Source organism: Stigmatopora argus, chromosome 20 (assembly GCF_051989625.1).
Source record: "Stigmatopora argus isolate UIUO_Sarg chromosome 20, RoL_Sarg_1.0, whole genome shotgun sequence".
NCBI lineage: Eukaryota > Metazoa > Chordata > Actinopteri > Syngnathiformes > Syngnathidae > Stigmatopora > Stigmatopora argus.
Window position 1 is genome coordinate 580,611 of NC_135406.1, and position 22,047 is coordinate 602,657.

General features: G+C 48.7%; 2 protein-coding genes across 2 annotated transcripts; both read left to right on the forward strand.

The window, feature by feature from the left end:
- The first annotated feature begins 4,511 nt into the window (after positions 1-4,511).
- Positions 4,512-11,081, forward strand: vax2 (ventral anterior homeobox 2). Its single transcript, XM_077588225.1, has 3 exons — positions 4,512-5,452; positions 7,351-7,538; positions 9,241-11,081. The coding sequence occupies exons 1-3, from the start codon at positions 5,173-5,175 to the stop codon at positions 9,703-9,705; spliced, it is 933 nt and encodes a 310-aa protein (XP_077444351.1). The 5' UTR covers positions 4,512-5,172; the 3' UTR covers positions 9,706-11,081.
- Positions 11,082-19,232: 8,151 nt separating this feature from the next.
- Positions 19,233-21,167, forward strand: tex261 (testis expressed 261). Its single transcript, XM_077588239.1, has 6 exons — positions 19,233-19,446; positions 19,844-19,923; positions 19,993-20,146; positions 20,212-20,279; positions 20,343-20,445; positions 20,553-21,167. Exons 1-6 carry the CDS (start codon positions 19,368-19,370, stop codon positions 20,666-20,668), a joined length of 600 nt encoding a protein of 199 aa, XP_077444365.1. The 5' UTR covers positions 19,233-19,367; the 3' UTR covers positions 20,669-21,167.
- Positions 21,168-22,047: the final 880 nt, after the last annotated feature.

Here is a 22,047-nt window from a genome sequence, read left to right on the forward strand (position 1 = left end):
AATGAGCTCTTTAATTTTGTTAATGTTCGTGTGTGTGATAAAAAAAGGAAAAACTGGTTCTTGCAACACCAAATGTGTCCGCCAGACGGCAGTCTTCCTATGTATCATGTGACTTGAAAGAATGAAATGGCATTTGCATAGGGAGACTGCCATCTGGCGGACATTTTTGGAATTGCAAGAACCGAGTTTCAGTATTGCAACAACCTTTAAATTTAGTAAGGCAAAATATGTTTTTTTTTCCCTTTTTTAATCACACACACAAACGTTAACTAAATTAAAGAGCTCATTTGAATCAATTTTCAGCAATTTGATGTATTTTTAAAATAAATTCATGACTTATTTAAATTTAGTAAGCCAAAATAATCTACATTTTAATTTGATTACAATTTTAATTGAGTTTATTTTCGTTATGCAATTCAAATAAGAAATAAATCTTGTAAAAAATATACATTGATTTATTGAAAGTTGATTCAATTGAGTCCGTCAATTTTTTAATGTTGGTATGTGTGATTAAAAAAAGGAAAAAACGCTACTAGGTTGTTGCAATACCGACCAAATCAAATAGATGGCAGTCTCTCTATGGGAAAGTGAATTTGGCCTCTTAAGTGCCTGTTCCGAAACTCGGTTCTTGCAATTCCAAAAAATGTCCGCCAGAGGGCAGTCTCTCAATGTAAATGCCATTTTATTCTCTCAAGGCATACGACACATAGGGAGACTGCTCTCTGGCGGACACATTTGGTGTTGCAAGAACCAGTTAGTGTTTTTTTTCCTTTTTTAATCACACACACACAAACGTTAACTAAATTAAAGAGCTCATTTGAATCAATTTTCAGCAATTTGATGTATTTTTTAAAAGATATTCATGACTTATTTAAATTTAGTAAGGCAAAATAATCTACATTTTAATTTGATTACAATTTTAATTGAGTTTATTTTGGTTATTCAATTCAAATAAGACATAAATCTTGTTAAAAAATACATTGATTTATTGAAAGTTGATTCAATTGAGTCCGTCAATTTTTTAATGTTTGTGTCTGTGATTAAAAATGGAAAAAAACGCTACTAGGTTGTTGCAATACCAACTAAATCCGATAGATGGCAGTCTCTCTATGGAAAAGTGAATTTGGCCTCTTAAGTGCCTTTTCCGAAACTCGGTTCTTGCAATTCCAAAAAATGTCCGCCAGAGGGCAGTCTCCCTATGTAAATGACATGGTATTCTCTCAAGTCATATGACACATAGGGAGACTGCCGTCTGGCGGACACATTTGGTGTTGCAAGAACCAGTTCGTGTTTTTTTTCCTTTTTTAATCACACACACAAACGTTAACAAAATTAAAGAGCTAATTTGAATCAAGTTTCAGCAATTTGATGTATTTTTAAAAGATATTCATGACTTATTTAAATTTAGTATGGCAAAATAATCTACATTTTAATTTGATTACAATTTTAAATGAGTTTATTTTGGTTATTCAATTCAAATAAGACATGAATCTTGTTAAAAAATACATTGATTTATTGAAAGTTGATTCAATTGAGTCCGTCAATTTTTTAATGTTTGTATGTGTGATTAAAAAAGGAAGGAAAACACGCTATACTTGGTTGTGGCAATACCAACTAAATCCGATAGATGGCAATCTCTCTATGGAAAAGTGAATTTGGCCTCTTAAGTGCCTGTTCCGAAACTCGGTTCTTGCAACTCCAACAAATGTCCGCCAGAGGGCAGTCTCCCTATGTAAATGCCATTTTATTCTCTCAAGTCATATGACACGTAGGGAGACTGCTCTCTGGCGGACACATTTGGTGTTGCAAGAACCAGTTAGTGTTTTTTTTCCTTTTTTAATCACACACACACACAAACGTTAACTAAATTAACGAGCTCATTTGAATCAATTTTCAGCAATTTGATGTATTTTTAAAAGATATTCATGACTTATTTAAATTTAGTAAGGCAAACTAATCTACATTTTAATTTGATTACAATTTTAATTGAGTTTATTTTGGTTATTCAATTCAAATAAGACATAAATCTTGTTAAAATATACATTGATTTATTGAAAGTTGATTCAATTGAGTCCGTTAATTTTTTAATGTTTGTATCTGTGATTAAAAATGGAAAAAAACGCTACTAGGTTGTTGCAATACCGACCAAATCCGATAGATGGCAATCTCTCTATGGAAAAGTGAATTTGGCCTCTTAAGTGCCTTTTCCGAAACTCGGTTCTTGCAATTCCAAAAAATGTCCGCCAGAGGGCAGTCTCCCTATGTAAATGACATGGTATTCTCTCAAGTCATATGACACATAGGGAGACTGCCGTCTGGCGGACACATTTGGTGTTGCAAGAACCAGTTCGTGTTTTTTTCCTTTTTTAATCACACACACAAACGTTAACAAAATTAAAGAGCTCATTTGAATCAAGTTTCAGCAATTTGATGTATTTTTAAAAGATATTCATGACTTATTTAAATTTAGTATGGCAAAATAATCTACATTTTAATTTGATTACAATTTTAAATGAGTTTATTTTGGTTATTCAATTCAAATAAGACATGAATCTTGTTAAAAAATACATTGATTTATTGAAAGTTGATTCAATTGAGTCCGTCAATTTTTTAATGTTTGTATGTGTGATTAAAAAAGGAAGGAAAACACGCTATACTTGGTTGTGGCAATACCAACTAAATCCGATAGATGGCAGTCTCTCTATGGAAAAGTGAATTTGGCCTCTTAAGTGCCTGTTCCGAAATGCTGACGGTCGACAAAATAAGGATTTGTGATGGTTCTAACGGCGATGTAATACACTAAAAAGAGATTGTTAATTTTTGATAATTATATCAATGACACGTGATCCCTTTTTACTTTAAAAACAAAGATATTTGACATGTATCTTCAATTGAAATGGACCCTTGCAATAATATATTTGAATGGAGTTTATATTGATTGCCCATTTTAATGAGACTTGACTCTTGTTTAACAATACACCACATTGGTGAACCCCGATACGAATTATACCTCTTTTTTGGTGTTTGGGTGGCGTATAAGAATGGATTTAAATAGGCCCAATACACGATTTTCATGCTTGTAATTGGACTGTAAACAAGATTTTGATCCCAGTTCGCCCTTTAAAGTTTTGATAAAGGCAAGAATTTTCCCGGACTAACCCCAATAACAGGCAGCATCTTGACAAAAGTCAAATATTTGTGCAGCAATCAGCCTCCTCTTGTCTCCACTGAGTGTGTGATTGACAACCGCTATTGATGGAGGCTGAGATTAGGCCAGGAAAGGCGGAACGCAGTAATTACGACCTTGGGAGGAAAAAAAAGAAAGAAAAAAAGAAAGAACACACACACGTCACACACACACACGCACACACATACTATCATTAGGGGTTAGTGCACAAAAACACGTTTGTTTGGCGAGGAAGCGTCACAACAAAGCCAAAACAGCACAAAACAGCACAAAACGACCTCTTTCTTCTTCAGCGTTTCCTGCACTAACCATTAATCCTCTTCGCTGATAGTTGTCGTATAAAAATCCAAGTTTGATACTTTTAGGAAGCATCCATTTTGGAAATGGTCACATAATTGTAACACAAATTGTAATTCCGATGAACTGCTTTTTTTTGTTTAGGGCGGTTTGACATCTCTTTTTTTTGGGTGAGGAATCCATAATTCTTTTTTTTCTCTAAATTAGATAGTCGTGAAAAATATTAAAATAGCAGTAAGAAAGTTTGATATATAAAAAAAACATCACATCTGCAACATTTATTTAGCATTTGTATTTTGGCAAACCATGTCAAGTTAATTATTTTGGAAATCTGCCACTGTTTCATCTCAATAAGCCTAAAAAAATTGAATTTAACCGTGTATTTTTAAGCAAATAGTCAAAAGGATTCGTTAGGTGCAAATATTTGATGTGTATTATCAACGCTTTGTGATGAAAGCATGTTTTTCTATTTATAAAACAGGATGACATATTTATTTCTACAACTTAACATGGCTGTAGTATCTTTTATTTACAAATATATTATCAGCTTCTCAGCAATAAACGACCCATCCATTTTGGGATGGGATATTAAATCAGCATACAACATACTAAAAACTTTAGAATGAAAAAAAAAATAGCTATACGTCTTTACAAATTACATTTTGGTTTTACAATTTCACGCTAACCTTGTCGTTTTATTGCACTCAATTAAGCCCGAGTTGTTGAATAAATAAAAAAAGGAGCTATTTTGACTTCATTTGGCTTTTTTGTATCACTTTGGGCACTGACAACGAATCAACAACTTTCATACCATTGACGGCGAGAGACGAGGACGACGACGACGACGACGAGGACGAGGACTCCTTTCCATTCCAGTCCAGATGGCAGCGGATTTCTTCTCGATTTACGACGGTTCCGATCTACGTGGGTCAGGGGGGGGGGGGGGGGCGCAGTCAATGGGGGGGGGGGGGGGGGGGGTAAATGAGGGTGGGGGGAATCCCTGTTCGCTGCTCCCTGTTCGGCCCCTATTTGGACTTCCGTCTTCGGCCCACGAAGGCGTCCCGCGTATCCGCTCGCCTCCAAAACCAGGGCCAATCGGATCGTCGACGGACGTGACGTCACCCAGCCGGCCGAGTGGCCTTTGCCCGGCCGGCCGGCGTCAAGGAAAACGCTGCAACAAAAATTGGCGAGCGATCGAGCGAGCGATCGAGGGAGCGATCTAGCAAGCCAAGCGCCTTTTCCCCCATTCCATTCCCTTCCCTTTCCTTTCCTTTCCCAAGTCGATCGATCGACCGACCGACTGGCGTGTGTTGCGATATAGGGGGATGGGGGGCCACCTGCCCTCCCGCCAAAAATCCTCCCCAACTCCACTGCGGCACCCCCTTCCGTACCTCGTCTCGCACGACTTGCTCGGGCTTCCGTAGTCCTGCCGGCGGCCGGCCGGCCGGCGACACACCTGACATTGTGTTTTGGCCCTTTTTTTATAATTTTGGAGGGAGGGCACGTCAATCTTTTATTTCACTATAAAGACCTTAGTTAACCCCCCCACCCGAGGAGAAGAGAGGAGGGCATGCCCCCCTCGAAGAAGTAAGAAGGGGGAGAAAAGAAAAAAAGCAGCAGAAGGAGGAGGCGAGACGATCTTGGTTCGGCTCGGCTCGGCTCGGCTCGGCATCGGCGTCGGCTCCACCATGTTCGATCAGGCCGCCTCGGGCGACGCCAGCCACCGTCACCGTCACGGCCACGTCCACGGACACGGACACGGACACGGACACGGCCACCGATGCAAGCCGCCGCCCCCAGCGCCCACGCCGTGTCCGGAGGTCCCGGACGTCAAGGGCCGCTCGCCGGCGCACAGTTCGTCCGACACCCCGGGGACGTCGTCGTCCACGCCGACGTCGTCCAGCGAGGACGGACACGAGAAACTTTTAGGAGTGGACCCCGACTACTGCCGGAGAATTCTCGTCAGAGGTCAGTTTACCATTGCAATTTGCCATTTTTTTTTCATTGAATTAGATTTTTATTGATTTTTCTTGAAGTTTATTTGATTATTTTCTGTTGCTACTATTTGTGTGCGAGCGAGCGAGCGCCGGGATGTTAATAAATAGGAAATCTCGGCGGAATTAAAACGCAAATTCCAAGCAAAATGCAACGAAAAGGAAATAAAAACGGCAAATGTCATGTAAGGAATTGCCAAATTAAGTTCTAATCTAATCTAACCCAACGGGAGGCCTTGGAAAATATTGGACGTCTGAATTGACGGTAAAAAGACAATTCATTCGAATGCAACTTTTTTATTTTATTTCCTATCAATAAAACGGAAAAAATGTATTCCAATATTCCCATCTCATGTTTTGATGGACGACTGAAAAATCAAACCCAGCTGCAATTATCGCTTGACTTAAAAAACAAATGAAATCCAACGATTTCTTATTGAATGGCCTCGGGTGCTGTTTCTTTTTTTAACTTCTTTTTAAGGTCATGCAGAGTTCAGCGATCCTCTGCACACTCGCTTTCGTCCTCAATTTCTCTCAACACACGCAGGAAATCGCACTTTTTTCTTTTTACAGTTAAAAACGAAGAAAATACGTCCGTGTGTGTGAGTGTGTGTGAATCTGTGTGAGTGTGTGTGTCATGTTTTGCAAGTGAATACTGTGTTGCTGCCATAATTCAATCATATTTAATTCAGGGGCGGCTCTCCATATATTTTTTCCAAGTGCATACTTCCATATTTTATGATTTCAAATCTGTGGACAAAGAGCATCTCTGTTTGACCAATAGAAACAAATGGCCACAAACACACTCACTCACACACACATGCGTTCGTACACACACACACACACACACACACACATAAAAATTCTTCGATAGCTAGCTACAAAAAAAGGGTCAATTTTTCTGCTATTTAAAATGAAAAAAATGTAGAGGTAAAAATGGTGTATTCTTACGGTATATTGATTGTAAAACACAATTATTAAATCGTGGAATATGTTGTGAAAACTTAGACAGAATCATTTGTTAGACAAGTACAAAAATGAAGTTATTGTTATACTAGCGTTCATTTATTTGCTCACATAATTATTATTTGCAACTACTACAATTTTTCGACCATGCTAAAATTATTATTAGTGCTACTACGATATCGTCAATTTTACATGATCTCTAATTATCATCACGGTAACTATTTTAACCAGTGTGTATTAACAAAATTATTACTATTCTTTTTAGTCACACGTTATTTTATAATAGTCAAAAATAAATTTCACCCATTTGGGAAAGAGATAGTTTTTGGTAATTACAAAAACAAAACAAAAAAATCCACCCTTTTAAAAGCCAGCTTTTCTTATACGTGGAGAGATAAAATTAGAATTTTGAATTGTAATGATGTTTACTTGAAATGATTTATTTTAAATTTCGAACATGTGGATTAAAATGCATAAAAGCCACAAAACTCCTCGCATGTCTAAAGTTGTTATTGTTTTGTAAAAATAAATCCAATCTTGCAAGCTGTTGACAGCGATAAATGTCAACTTCACGCTGCGAATGGTCATTTTTTTAGGACCGCCGGGCCAATCCTTTTGGACTGCGGGAGGGGGGGCAATTAGAAACCGTTTTGGACGTCCAGGGCCGTCGGTGGCGTTTATCCTAAATGCGTATATACACTCATCATTTGAAGTAGTATCAACAATATTGTCAAGTATTCTTTTTGTGTGTGAAAAGTAGTCGCCTTTCCAACATATGCAACAGCACTATAATGGCAACGCTAATATTTCTGAGGCATGCTAACAATGTCAATAAATTCCAACCACGGCGAAAATGATTCTCCAACGATTTTTTTGTTTGTTTGTTTGCCGCCGGCGCCTTCACAGACGCCAAAGGCACCATCCGGGAGATCGTGCTCCCCAAAGGACTGGACCTGGACCGGCCCAAGCGCACCCGGACCTCCTTCACGGCCGAGCAGCTCTACCGCCTGGAGGTGGAGTTCCAGCGCTGCCAGTACGTGGTGGGCCGGGAACGGACCGAGCTGGCCCGCCAGCTCAACTTGTCCGAGACCCAGGTGAGCCCTCGCCACCGCCCGTCCGGCGACCGACGTCGGCCGGCCGGTGACGTCGCCGTCTGCGTCTTTGTCTTCCGACCCAGACGCTACGTCAGGCGTCCGCATTGTCCGCGGGGGAAGGCGGCAACGCCGGGCGGCTAGCTCGGGCGCCAACGATGCCGTAAACGGACGCTCTGACGTCAAGCCAAATGGCAACAATCCTTCCTTTCATTTCATTTCTTTCCTTACGGAAGAGAATGCTTTTGGCCTGAATCTCAAACAAAAATGGCCACCCCAGCCATTGAAATTCCAATTTAGCCTCAACATATCAGCCAATAATGAGCCAGCCGCTACTTTTCGGCGGACGCGCGGAGGGGGACGGACGTCCGTCCGTTTGAACGTTCAAGTGGATCGGACGTCTTTAGCAAGAAAACCACTCGGGGTGGTGTCCATCCACGTATAGCGCTGCGTACGAGTTGGCTAGCGCCGACAACGTGGGCGTAGCGCCCCCTATGGCAAGTCTTTAGCGTGACGAGGGGGAGGGGCCTCATAACTGTCCCAAGTGCTTTTGTGCTAAGGAGGGATTAGGGCAGCCATATCTATAAGAGCGGGTTAACCCCTGGCTGAACCCGACGGCGACCGGTCCGGCCAGATCTGCAAAGGTCGCTCGGTGGTTTTCCGCAAGGCCCGAGTCCAACTGACGCTTCCCGATTGGCGGAGCCCGTTAAAGTGGAGTCCTCTGGGCCCCGCCCCTTCCAGCCATTTTGCCCCCGTAGTCCCGAATCAAGGCAGATACGTTGTACGTCCCGGTTTGGTGCCAGAGTCCAAGTCCAGGACGGCGTATTTGACCGGATGTCTATGAATGTGACCAAAAGTAGCAGGACGGCCCGTTATGGGCCCGGGTCTTTGGACTAATGTCACCTGACCTGGATCACTTTTCTACTAAAAAGCAGTGTAAACACTACGCCCCCTGGCGTTTGCCCCACCTGACTCCATTTTGCAACAAAAAGGGAGGCCAAAGATGTACGCGCTTAGCTGGCTAGCGCCCGCCATTGTTTACCGGGCGCACGTTGCGTTGCGCGAGCGGCGCGGCGGGCAAAATACGGCGATTCCAGATCTCGCCGCTAATCTCTGCCCCGGCGTTGAACCCTGGATCCCATTAAAAAGGATTTACATGCAATAGTTTAGATGTAGCGAAGGCAGCTTTTCTTTCTTTTCCTCTCATCAATTTCCCTCCAATCGAATCCTCGGCCTCGGAAGGGAGCGCGGGCCACGCCCCGCCCCGACCGGGGCTTTATACACGTCGTCACCGTCGCCGCCGCCGCCGCCGATTCCCCGGCATGGGTTCCCGATCCCATTATACGCGTCGCGGCCGAACTCATGAGCTCGATCGCCGGCCTCCCGCCGACTCCGCCCCCGCCGCGCAACGATACCGTTTCACATAAAGGTTTTATCCAGTCGGGGGGCGGGGATCGGCGCCGCGCTCGCCGGGGATTTTCGCGGGCCCGGCACCCGATTAAACACGGCGGTCTGTCGTCGATTAGATGTCAAACGTCCGGCTACGGGAGGACGGGTCGCGCGACTTGTCTTTCGCGGAGGAAAGGTCACCCCAAATAGGCGCCATTGCAAAATGGGATTTTGGACGGGCGCGGCGAACGGTGCAAAGGCAGAGAACGGCGTTACCGACCGTCGGCCCGCCCGCTTTGTTTGTGTGCCACCGCAGGTGAAGGTGTGGTTCCAAAACCGGCGGACCAAACAGAAGAAGGACACCAGCAAGGATTTGGACAAGCGCACGTCCTCGTCTTCTGAGTCTTTGGCCACCTGCAACATCCTGCGCCTCCTGGAGCAGGGGCGTCTGCTGTCGGGCCCGGCGGTGGGCGTCCCCGCCCCGGGCCCGCTGCTGTCCCCCCCGCCGCTGGGCGGCTCCTCCGGCTCCCCCGGCCTGGGCGGCGGTGGCAACGGCGGTGGCAACGGCGGGAGCCCTCCCGCCTCGCTCTCCGTGGCCGGTTTCGGGCTGGGCGTGGCGCCGCCACCGCACTCGCACTCGCTGTGCTTCTCGGTGCCCCTGCTGGGGGGCGCCCACCACGAGCTGACCTCGGCCTACGGCTGCGGCTCGTCGGCCTTCGAGCCCTACATGAGGATGGACCGCAAGGAGGCCGACCCTAGCGGCAAGAAGACGCTGTCCTAAGACCGCTTCCTCCGTACCCGGGCTACCGGCGAAAGACTGCCCTTTTTCTACGCCCGCCGCCGGGAGAGCCGGGACGGGCGGGACGACCGAGGCCCCCCCGGGTCCGTGTCCCCGATCCCGTCCCGCGCCGCCATTCAACGTGCGAATGATTCCCAGCGGCTTCCGCTAGATAAAAAAAAAGAAAACATTCTATGATGTTATTTAAATATGTTTGTGCTTCTTGCTTTGCCCGTGTTTGTGCGTGAACTAATTGTGTGCTAGCTTTAGCTCTGACGGTTTCCTCCGGCCTGGCAAAAAAATAAGTCCAAAATCGCAAATTTTCTTGGGAAAAGAGCATTTCCCCAGGACACTTTGTGTCTTTTTCACGAGCGATCGTCGCCGAAACCCGTTTTTTTGACACACGCCCCCCCACCCGGCGGACGCCATTTTCCGTCCGTTTCCAGCTCGGTCCCCCCCCACCTCCAAAGCACTTTACGTTAGGCCGTCCTTTTACGCCGCTGGCTGGGGAAGCCACTGGACTCCGGACCGTGCCCCCCCCCACCCACCTTCGGAGTGACGGCCGCCCCGTCGTTCCGCTCACATGCAGTCTGTTTTCACGTCGCATCGGTGGTCTTTGGCCAAAGCCCGTCTTTGCGCGGGCGTAGGGTTCCGCTCGCCGGACGCTTCTTTTGTGGGACGTGGGATGGCGGACGGGAAGAGTGGAGGTGCAAAAAAAAGAAAGGGCTTTCTCCCGTTGACGTGATGCTACTTTGCCATTTTAGGACTTGAACATGCAAGCTTCCTGCTCTTGACTTTATTTTGAAAGTTCATTCATTGGCTGTCCTGTTGGTTCGTTGTAAAAGGAGCAGAATTCAAAAACAAAAGACTGTTTGTTGAAGAAAGAGCAGAATAGGTTTTTTTTTCAAAAATGGCAGTCTTTACATTACTTCAATTCCATTTGAGTATTGCTATTAAAACAGCTTTATTTAAAAAATCAGGCCATTTCTAAAAAAAAATTTACCCGGACACCTAGCGCCCGTCAACGGCACCGAAAGGACCACGACCGCCCGCCCGCCCGCCGCCGCCGAGCGTTCTCTCGGAAGCATTTTGTCGTGGAGTGGGTCCGTTCCGGTCACTCTTTCTTTGCATTCTTGGCTCCAAATGTAAATATTCTTCTATATTTATACTCATAAGTGGTCTTTTTGTGTGATTGTAACAAAAGAAGAAATCCTTTGTAGACCCGCTTTCCAGTTTCTTGTTCCATTCACATTTTGCACTTATTTAAAGAGGATTTCTTCTGTTTTTCAGGCCGGTTTTTCTACTCGCCATCGGCCTTGATCTTGTACAAATATGTAGATGTTCTCTAATTGATATAAATATACGTCTATGTCATTCTCTTCTGGTTGCCTGCCGTCTGCCTTTGTATTTTTTAGGGGTCACGGCCAATCCAAAAGTCAAATTACTGCTCAAATAGTTGCTGCTTTTTCTGTAAAAAGCGCCTTTGCAAAGTCAAATTGCTGCCCAAATAGCCGCTTTTTCTTTTAAAAAAGCGCCTTTGGAAATTGGCCAGCCGTTTAGGAATTTTCCACAAAGAAGTGCCATTGACCTTTTGCCTCTATTCAAATACTCTGATTGGGCGTTTTGAAGGTTGACCAAGCATCAAAGCGCGTGGCCTTGGCGGGAGGGACGCCGGGCTAACGGCAAAATAGCCACGTTTGCCGCATTCCTCGGCGCCGAAAACTCGCAAAACCTCCATAAAGCGTTTTGACGTCGGAAGCCGGAGAGGGAGGTGGGCGCGAGGCGCACAATCCACCGACGGGGTGCCAATTACGCTGAAAGGGGGCCGGATGGGTGGCCCGGAATGTGGCGTCCAATGGGTGTGGCTCGCCCAAAAGACATTTTCTTGGAGGAAATGACCAAAGCCAAACACGCTTGAAAAGAAATTGGCTAACAAGTATGATGAATCCTTTCCAAAAGTAAGGGAGCACCAAAATAAAATAAAATAAATATAAGAAATGTCTATTCAATGATGATGAGCCCAGCTTTTTTTGAAAATGGCCGAGCGTTGAGGAATGCGTCCCGCGACCCCCCCGCCCTCCGCCAAAGCTCCTCAGCGGGTGGGTGGCGGGGGCCTCCGCTAATTAGGGTCACTAATTGGGGGTCGCTCGGGGCAGCGACCCCTCCACACCTGCGTGGTCATGTGACATTCAAAGAGGTGGGCAAGCGGGGGTCAAGGCTTTAGCCGAGGCTGGCGTGGGGAGGCCAAAGCAAAATCTCCCCTTTGGCATTCTAGTCCAAGGAAAAACTGTCAGGAAAAGGGAATTTGACTCTCATTTTTTATGACCAAAATCCAAAATAGGGACATTGATGAAAAACCTGGACCGCACAATGACAATAAAACATAACCAATGGGATGGATGACTGGATTCAACTTAAAACTTGACCTTTCTGGCCTTCCACGTTTGTTATAAATAAAGTACTGTGGCCCCATTTTCCAACAGATGCAGTGACAACTTGACACTCTAGCTAACTGCTACTATTTTTTTGTTTGCCCCCAAATAGATGGCGCCCTGGCACGTGGCCCACGTTGCCTACGCTGAAAATCGGGCCCGGGCGAGCGCCTTGAAAACCGTCGGAACGTCCAATTTCAACGCGCCTCCTTCTCGGGGCTCATTGAATAGAAAGCATTTCCATTGAAATATTTCCCAACGAGGCGGCTTTCATGGCGCCATTGAAGAGCGGGCGGGCGGGCCTTTGAAGGCTTCGGCGCCGCGCCGCAACCTTGCATTTTCCCCGCTGATGAAAGTATTTGAAAAGGCGTACGCACTTTGGAATTCTGTTTGCAAAGGCCCGGCGCGGGGTCGCGCAAACAGCCATTTAGCCGGAATTGGCGGCTGACCTGCCAAACGCCGCCACCGCCGCCTTTTGCGACGCTTTCCAATTTGTCCGCCTTTCAAAGCGACCAATGAATGTTCAATCTGCGCGCGATATTGTGCATTGTGTTTTTGCCCTTCCGCACAATACGAGGACGGGCCTCGCCTCTCGCCTCCCGCCAATTTGCCCCATTCAAGGCCGCCCACCTGGCCGTTCGGTTCGGTCCCCGTCGCCTATTAGGCACCCCGCGCAATTTGGCTGGCCGTTTTACCGCCGCCGCCTCGCTTTCCTTTCCTTTTTGGGTGCTTGGCCAGCGCCCACGTCTTCAACGCGCAATGGCGTCGGAGCATTCTCCGTTTGGGGGAGGGGTCTTTGGCTATTGTATTTGAGGAGCATCTCGTCGAGGTCTCTATTTTCCTCCGGCCGACAGGCGTCAACAAAGGGACTCGTCTCCCCGTCAAGGAAGTTTGATCGTCGCCCCGCTGGTTGTTTTGCCGGATTTTCAGTGTAAACGGTCAAAACGGGCATCGCCTTTTTTTTTTTTCAATTTGGCAAAAATATTCATCCAAAAATATCCAATCTGACTATTATTCTTTAGAAAATGTATTCTTTTTTTTTAATCCAAGAATGAATTCAAAAGAGTTTTGTTTTATTTGTTGTGTTATATGGAGTCGTGAGTTGATTGTGTATAAATAAATAAAAAAGACTTCTCTTGATATAAGTGGGAATTTTAGGGATGCGTTCCAGAAGGCGTATATGACTAGTTTAAAAAAAAAGAATCATGCATTTTAATTCAGTGTTTGCATTCCAATCACAAAACACTGATCATTCAAAATTTGTAATACAATGACTCAACGGACACACACATTGTCTCGGCATATTTATAAAAATAGATATGGGCTTAAATGACCTGCAAGCTATTGAGAATAGGATTGGACATCTTTAATAGTCATCAATTATATATTTATATATATAAAAAAATATATCTAAAAAATAAATAGTCAAGTCAATAGGAGGGTTGTTCTTCTGTTTCCTTAGTTTGGGTGCTGCAAAAATTAACTTCAAATTCAAAAGGACATCCCAGTTCATTTTGGGGGGTATTTGGAAATTATGTCCCGGGAAGCCAACTTAAGGGGAAAAAAAACTATTTATTTATTTATTTTTCTCAGTCAACGGCCCCCCAGCCCCAAGCCCCGCCCCAGCCCCCTTGGTAAAAGCCACCCGAACACGCCCGCCTTCCCCGCAGGCCTTAATGCGGGCTGACAGCTTCCCTTGGTAATTGCCGATCACACCCAGATGGACGCTTCCTTCATCCGAGGTGTCCAACGAAGCGGGCGCAAAAGGGGGCGACTTGAAGCGGGGGGGCGGGCGGGGAGTTTTGGGATGGCGGGAGCGGGCTGAGGCGGGCTGAGGCGGTCAACCCACCATTTGTCGGTCATAGATACAAACGGCATAAGCACCCCGGGCCGCTTCCGCCCGGCTTTTGTTGACACGTCGGTTGGAAAGCAGAGAGGCCTCCCTCCGAGGTCCCGCCCCCTTTGCTCTCTGGCGCCCTCTACGTCATACGTCAGCGCGGGAACAGGAAGCGATGGTGCGTCTCGGGTCCGTTTTGTCCCCGTTTTTTTTCTCCCTTTTTTTCCGCGTGAAGATCCCCGAGGTCAGAGGTCACCGTCCCGCTTGTCTTGTGTGTGGTCGTTGTGGGTTTTCGGGGTGTGCGCCAGGCAGGGGGTGACGGACTGACCCCCTCGGACTAATGAGGGCAACCTGCCGTGACCCCCATACAAGGGCGTGAAGTGCAACCTTGTTATTTTCTTGGCGTCTTGTCGGGCTTTCTCGCTCCCGCCCGCTGCTTCCTCGTCTTCTGATTGGACAGACTTTTCTGAAGAGGATTTTGTCTTTGTAAACTTACAATCCTATTTGTATGACACCGTACTTTGATTTCATTGGGCTTATTTTTACCTTGAAATCCCTTTTTTTCCTAAATATAAAGTGCACCAGCGACACGACAGGGACCGCAAAGTAACATCTCCCGGGGCCTCCGTTGAGCCCCGGCCCGCGAGTTCGATACCCGTGACCGTATATTTAAGTAAGCCAAAATCACGATTTACACTTATAGTTTGTTTTCCGCCACTGTCCGCGACGTTGAAACGTGATCGTCGGGACGCCAGCCACGCCAAATGGTTTTGACGTGGATCTGTCCCCATCAATGGCGGAGCGGCCGTCGGTCCAGATCGATCGGGTTGGCCGTGGGGGCCGTTTTTTTTGGTTTCTTGGTTGTGTCAGTGTGAAAAATAACCCATAAAGACCTTGAGAAAAAAGCTCAGTGAATACCCACGGCTGCAAATCCCCACTTCCCCTCCCGCCGTTGCCCCCCGCCCCCGCCCTCTTGTTGTGGGTCCGCACACCTGGCCTTGGCAAATGAGGGCGAGCCGAGAGAAAGGCGGGTGGGGGAGTTATTGGGGGGTTTGGGGGGATTTGGGGGGTTTGTCCGGCGGGGCGTTTCAGCATTCCGACGGAGCAAAAAGTTAATGATGGCGCTTTTGTGCCCCGAGAACGGCGGTGGCAGCACAAGTGTTGCGGGGAATCACCGCCCGTGCCAGTGAGCAGCGACAAAAGGGGGCCGGCCACGAGCTGCGTCCGCTTTCCGCCGTGCCGCTATCGCTTACAGCGGGGGTGTCCGACTCGTCCAGAACTTAGCTTTCGGAAATTGCGCCCGAGGGCGAAGCGGACCTGGTGGTTCTCCCTGCCATGACTTGGTGGCTTCTTTTCGGTCGTCAAATACCCAGACTCAGACCCAAAGGAGGACCGACCTCCAAACCGGTTGGACCAGACCGTCCATTGGCGTGCTTTTTGCGTGCCCCCCCCCCCCCCCCCCCCCGAAATGACGTTGCGCGCCCTTGCGCGGTCGCCGGATCGGATCCGGCGGGGCCGGTGTGCAGAAAACTGTGAATTCTGTGTGATGTGTCACTTTGAATCCGGTCCCACAGAATGTGTGAATGACTCATTGTGTGGGGGTGTGTGAGTGTGTGTGAGTCTGTGTGAGTGTGTGTGTGTGAGGGTAATTGGAGGGGGACGGCGGGAGGGGTTGGCGGGCAGGTTGAGCGAGTTGCTTGAAAACTCTTTTCAGGGAAGGCGCAGCGGGCCCGGAGGGACGGGGTGAAGGGGGCTGGAGAGTTGAGGAGGGGGGGGCCCGCTTTGCCGGTGATGGGGGGTGGCGGGGGGGGACCAGGACTAATTGGCACTAATTGAATTGGATGTGCTGATCAGATGGGAGGCCGTGGAAGTAATCGGAGTTGTCACAGTAGATAACGCGGGCCTGTCCCAGAGTGTCCGCCTCATGTGACAGCCTGTAACATAGCCTGTGAGAGGGCAGCGGCCCCCTTTGTCCCGCGGACAAAGAGGGAGCCCCGCAAACTTGCCAACTACGGCCAGCGGCGGGCGGGCGGTCGGCGGGCGAGCGGACGGGCCAGGCCGGGCCGGGCCGGGAAAAAGAAACGGAAGGGAAGACACGTACGCAAGCAAGTCCTGGGCCGCCACGGGTCCGATCCCTTTCCGACGGTAACGGACCGTCGCGGCCCTTGGCGTGGACGATGGCGGGTCTCCCCAGAATGCGTGCGTTTCCGTTTTTTTGCACCTCGGGAGCGCCGAGCCGGCCGTGCGAGTGTGCGCCGCTGCGCCGCTAACCCCCGGCCAGGCCCGCCGCCAAGGTCAGCGCCTTCACAGGATGCGTGTCGGGGCTAATGGCGGGGCCCCAACAGCTGCGCCAGGAGAAGCGGGTGGGAGGGCGTCCCAAAGGAAGACAAAGCGGGAGATAAAAGGGAGGCCGGCTCCAAAAAATACCGTGGCTGCCGTCGACGACCATGGGCGTCCAGTCCCGTCTTAACCCTTCTGCCGTGACTCCAAATCCGCGTATTAAAGGAGGTCCTATTCTTTAAAAAGCAAAAAGCACTCGTGAAAATGTTCTAGTTTCAGTTGGAGTTTGGGGGCACTGTTTCAGATGAGCTGGGCTTGAGTTGCACTACGGAGGCAACAGGTGGCAGATGGCAGAGTTAGAGTGACACCTAGAGAGCTCACCGAGGTATCGAGGAGCCCCTAGCGAGCTACGTAGTCCTTCGTAAATGTCAACCCAACGGGAGTTTTTCTCCTGGGAAATCTGACAACCATCACCTTCCATGACAAGTCAAGAAAAATAGCTAAGCTAATGCGGCTAAAGTCTCCCTGCCAAAACAAGAAGCCGTGACCAGAGCGTGGCCGCGGTTTCACTTGCAGCCCGCCCGCATATGCTAATGGTGGATAGAGTGGAGTCACCGGAAGGCCAAGCGTGTCTGACATGCCACGCTGTCACAAAGTATCTATCTCTGCTCCCTCCCTCGCCTCGTCCTCCTCCGCCACTTCCCAGGAATACGGATCCCGTCCGTCATCGTCCCGCCCGTACGACCGATCCCCGGCGGCCTCCGCTCGACCCCTAGCCGTCAACTCCGTAAGGCCCCGCTAATCCGATCGAGCCGGAGCAGGTGAGTTCCTTTCGCGCCTTTTGGAGCTCACGGTCGGTCACGTGCCCGAACGACAGACGCCGCCGCCGTGGTCCGGCGGGCTCTTTAGCCACGTGCCGATGGACTACGTTGCGGCACGGACGCAATTAGGCAGGTTAATTAGGAATGTCCAGACTTAAACCCAATGGAGGCGATCAAACGCAAATCTATTCCCGGCAGCGAGACCCAAATCCCAGCACCATTCAGGTGTCCGTGCGTGAACGAGACCCCGCGGGCGTGACGCTTTTGCCAGGCGTTTGCACCTCGGGACGGCCCAGAGCGACAGGCACCCCCTGACCTCCGGAATGGCGTCATCTCGCCATCTCTCGGCGTCCGTCTCGCCCGGAATGGAAAAGCGCGCCCGTGGCCATCTCGAAACCTACCCGAGCGCGGCCCCGACGGCGGCGTCGGCGGCGGCCCAGCTGCCGCTCGGTAATGAAGCGGCTCCTTTTCTACGCCTGGCTCAAAGTAATTAGCGCTCATCAATGGGCGACCTGTCTTTGCCCGACACCTCCGCTCGTTAAGCGTGGCCTTTGTCCGCGCCGTCTTCCATTGAGCCTGGGCGCGCACAATGGGATGGCTACCTGTCAAAAGGGGCCCCCCCGTCCGGTCCCCTGGTCGGGGTCGTTGTCAAAGAGGCTGAAAGGCTCTTGTGTGCGCCGCTATTTGTCTGTTTGCAAACCGTGTTGGGAAAACAGCGGGAAGGTGCCGCGCCTTAAACAGGAAACGGGGCGCCCGTCTTTTGCCAAGCCGTCTTTGTCCTTTTGTCTGTTTCGGGTTTTTTTGGGGGGGGGGGGGGGCGACAGGTGCCGGGCCCTCGGGCTGGTTTTCGGTCCGCTCTGCAGCTTGGTTCGGCGAAGAAGCGGGTCCACGCGACCGGATTGGCTTCGGTTTTCGTTTTGGTCGCCTCGGTTCTCCCTATTTCAAATGACATACGGAGCAAGGGTATTTTTCCGACCGCCTCGCGTCTCCAAAGGCACGCACGACACGTCTATCCTCCATTAAAGCGGATTGGAGTGCGGCTTAATAGAGGGCGCCATGAAAAAAACAACATTTGTCCCTTGGAGGTGTGAGGCCGTCAAAGAGAGCGCCGCGTTTAAGCGCTGCGCCCGAGGTAAGATTGACACGCTTCATCCTGGAAGTATTGGGAGATGGCGCCTTTTGTTTTCACACCTCCACCCGTGGAAATAAATAAATGCCTTTCCGCTATCGTGTAAAAGCCTTCCTCTCGCCTTGGACTCGGACGCCATTTTGGCATCTTCACACCGTTTGCCATTACATTTTAATTTCTATTTAGCACTATCCTCTGTCCCTTGCCACTTTCCACTATGTATTTTTCATTATTTTCCGCCATCCAGGCGTCAACTTTGGGAATAAAGTCATGAGGAATGGCTTCGTCGTGGAAGTGTGCGTGTGTGTGTGTGTGTGTGTGTGTGTGTGTGTGTGTGTGTGTGTGTGTGTGTGTGTGTGTGTCTCATAGAAGCGTCGCTGTCCAAATTGCAAAAGCTCATTTCAAATGTTGGTGTATTTAGGGCATGGCAGTCCTGGAAATGGAGCATTTATTATGGATATATAAATAAATGGATATAAAGACATTCATTCTATTTTCTAAAGTTTATTTAATATTTCATTTGATTTGAAATATTTATTTGATTCAAAAGAATATCAAATATGATCAGGCCCAGTTCTATTGTCTGCCATCAATATGTGCAAGTACAAAAGATTTCAAATTAATTCTAATTGTTGCATATAATATATATGGATCTTTTTTTTAAATTCGTGTTAATTACTGGATTACAAAATGATTTAAAATGAATGACGTGCAATAAAAATGGAACACATTTGATATGTCCAGTGTATGAAACGTCATGATAGCCATCAGCATTGAGCGTCACTCTTTCTGCCAGCAATGGGATTGGACGTCTATCGCTGTCAATGGAAGCAAGCGGCTTCATTTATGGAAAAAGAAGAAAAACATTTGACCAGTGCGAAGGTTGTCGCGGTCTATTCACCGCGTCTCGGGGATGTAAAAGCGGTTGATTTGAAAAGGAATTGTCGGCCGTCTCCAACCGTCAAGCTTCTCTCCTGGGGTTGTCCTCCACCGCCAGGGGGCGGTCGAGGCAAACAAAAGCCCAGGCGAGCCCTCCTCCGAGGTTCTCCTCTGCTTGCGCCCTGAAGAGAACCTTTGACCGGAACTGCGGTGCATGTTAGCGTTGCTAACATAGCAGCTAACGAGCCGTCCTTTCCATTTTCCTGCTTTATGTGTTTGTTTTTTGGATGAGAGAGATGTGGTTTATACATTTGTTGAGCTGGCTGTCTCTGTTAATCCAGGTGTCCTTCGTCACTCTTGCCATAGGTACGTCATACGCCACGTCGTCCGTATTTTGATAAACCATTGCTAATGCTAGCTCATTTGCAGTAGGCTCCCCACTACTTAATACAACGTAGCAGTTCGGGGTTAAAAAGGGGCTTGTTTTTGTTGTTGTTTAGTTGCTTTGAAACATAAACCACCCAGAAAGCGGTGAAAGAGCTCGATAAGAGTCGAAAAGGCTCATTTTGTACTATAGTGAGCTGTTTACATTGTTCGTGTGGGATGGGATTATACTTGCTGCTATCAATCGCTGTTTGATTAATCGGGAAATGTGGAAGAAGCCATTTTGGGGCCTGCTATTTTTTCCAAGTGTCCATTTTGAACGCACTGTATAATAATGTTTCCACCATACCGAATGACAAGTGTGTTTCTATCATTGCAGCTGCCGGTCTCTACTACTTGGCAGAACTCATAGAGGAGTACACGGTGGCCACTAGCCGGATAATCAAATACATGATCCTGGTAAGTTGGCGGCCGAAAGCCCCGCTCGAACGCACGTCACGTCAGCGCCCGGTTTCTCTGTCCCCGCAGTTCTCCACGGGCGTGCTGGCGGGTCTGTACGTCGTGGAGGGCTTCCCGGCGTTGATGGTGGCGGTGGGACTCTTCAGCAACCTGGTTTACTTTGGCCTGCTGCGCACGTTCCCGTACATCCTCCTGAGCTCGCCCAACTTCATCCTCTCCTGCGGTGGGTGCCCGCCGTCTTTCCACGGCCCGCCGGTCTCCTAAACCGCCGTGTGCTCTGCCTTGCAGCGTTAGTGGTGGTCAACCACTACATGGCCTTCCAGTTCTTTGCAAAAGAGTATTATTCCTTCTCCGAGGTAACTCCCACCGGCGTTTCCAACTCGGTAGCCGACCGGAGCCAAAGATTTGTGTTATTTCAGGTGCTGGCTTATTTCACCATCTGCCTCTGGGTGATTCCTTTCGCCTTTTTCGTGTCGCTGTCGGCGGGCGAAAACGTGCTTCCCTCCACCGTGCAGCAAGGCGGTGAGTGATCCACCCCCTTCAGATTTGGTCCTTGCTTCTGTGTCAGCCAATGAGCTTGTGTGTCACAGCGTTTGTTTTTTGTTCTGTTTTTTTTCCCCCCCACTCAGATGATGTTGTGTCTAATTACTTCACCAAGGGCAAGAGAGGGAAACGCTCTGGGATCCTCTTGGTCTTCTCCTTCCTCAAAGAGGCTGTGCTGCCCAGCAGGCAGAAAATGTACTGAGGGACTGGACTCAATGGGGTCAGGTGGGCAGGCTGGCCCGCATCCACGGTCAAAGAGAACGGACCCCCTGCCGGGCCAGCTGAAGATCTCAACGGATTCTCCCGTCATCCCGTTAGTCTTAGAAAGCATGTTTGAAATTGGCACGGCGGAGTACCGCTCCTCGCCGCCGTCGCCTGCCCGCTTCGGACGTGTGGCGGCGGTTCCGCTTAGGTGAACTTGCGGACCATGCGGTCGTGGTTCGGATGCTTAGGAAGGAGGGGACACACCCACGCCACCCTCGCACGCTCGCACGCAGCGGCCAAGGAGATGCCACCTGGTCATCACATGTACCGGACTTTTATGGATCGGCACGTTTTTCTACTTTGTTTTGATCCCGAAGATGTCGACCAGACGCTTTTGTAAGAGAAACTACTCGGTTGCTTCACGGAATTCCTGTACAAAGGGTCACACTTTGGTGTCGTGGCAAGCAGTTGGAGTAAAATTCATTCTTGAGGATGGACTTGAGTTTCTTTCCATGTCTTTTTGACACACATGGATGTCTCTCTCCTTGTTTGTGGTGGGAGGCATGGCGCTGCTGAATAATCAATCATACAGCTTGTAGTGGATATACAAAAAACAGTAGGGTGACCGCCTTAGCGTGTCCTGGCGTTACGACTGATATTTGGAAATGATTTTAAATGCCCTTTATTTTATATTATTCAAAGTAATAAGTACTACTGCGAACAATAAAAAAATCAATTTGACACTCCAAGTCAAGTGCACATAAAACCAGTCTCCAGTCAGAACATTAGCATTCGGGTTGATTTTTGTGACTCTTTGCTGCTCTCTGCTGGTCAGATTGGGAATGTCTTTAGCCAGGGCAAATGAGCTCTATAGATGACCGAGCTAATATGTTTCTATCTTTTTCTAAGCAACCTTGGCTGGAAAGCCGTGCCCTCGGGGCGGCCCCTGGACTGGATTGGTGTGCTCTAAGTGCGCCCTACATCCTCTCTGGCGACCTCCCTCGGCACCGCCGCCCGGGCCTTCCCCTCGCCGCACCTCGGAGGAGAGCGCGGTCGAGGTGTCGAGCCGGCCGTGAAGTCCGACACCCGACCAAGTTGTTCGGAACGTGGGGGGAAATTGGACGCCGTAGCCGAAGGGCGGTGACGCGCTTTCGGGCGACCTTTGTTTGACCTCGGCTTTTGCCGTTGTCAACCGATTAGCTACGGTCGATGGCGAAGACGACGCCCTTTTGATTTTGTCAGTGGCGCTCCATCGTGGCCTCGGCTTGGTAACGCGGGTCGGATGCGAGAGAAATGGCGATGGCTTGGAAACACCTCTTCCCGGAAGAAGAATTGTCATTTAGGCAGGGGGAGTGGTTGGTCCCGGAATTGTATCGC

Coding starts and splice junctions, on each gene's coding strand:
- tex261 (XM_077588239.1), top strand. CDS start 19,368: ATGAGAGAGATGTGGTTTATACATTTGTTGAGCTGGCTGTCTCTGTTA. Junction 19,924..19,992: donor TAATCAAATACATGATCCTG/GTAAGTTGGCGG, acceptor CTGTCCCCGCAG/TTCTCCACGGGCGTGCTGGC. Junction 20,280..20,342: donor AGTATTATTCCTTCTCCGAG/GTAACTCCCACC, acceptor GTGTTATTTCAG/GTGCTGGCTTATTTCACCAT.
- vax2 (XM_077588225.1), top strand. CDS start 5,173: ATGTTCGATCAGGCCGCCTCGGGCGACGCCAGCCACCGTCACCGTCAC. Junction 5,453..7,350: donor CCGGAGAATTCTCGTCAGAG/GTCAGTTTACCA, acceptor GCGCCTTCACAG/ACGCCAAAGGCACCATCCGG. Junction 7,539..9,240: donor TCAACTTGTCCGAGACCCAG/GTGAGCCCTCGC, acceptor GTGCCACCGCAG/GTGAAGGTGTGGTTCCAAAA.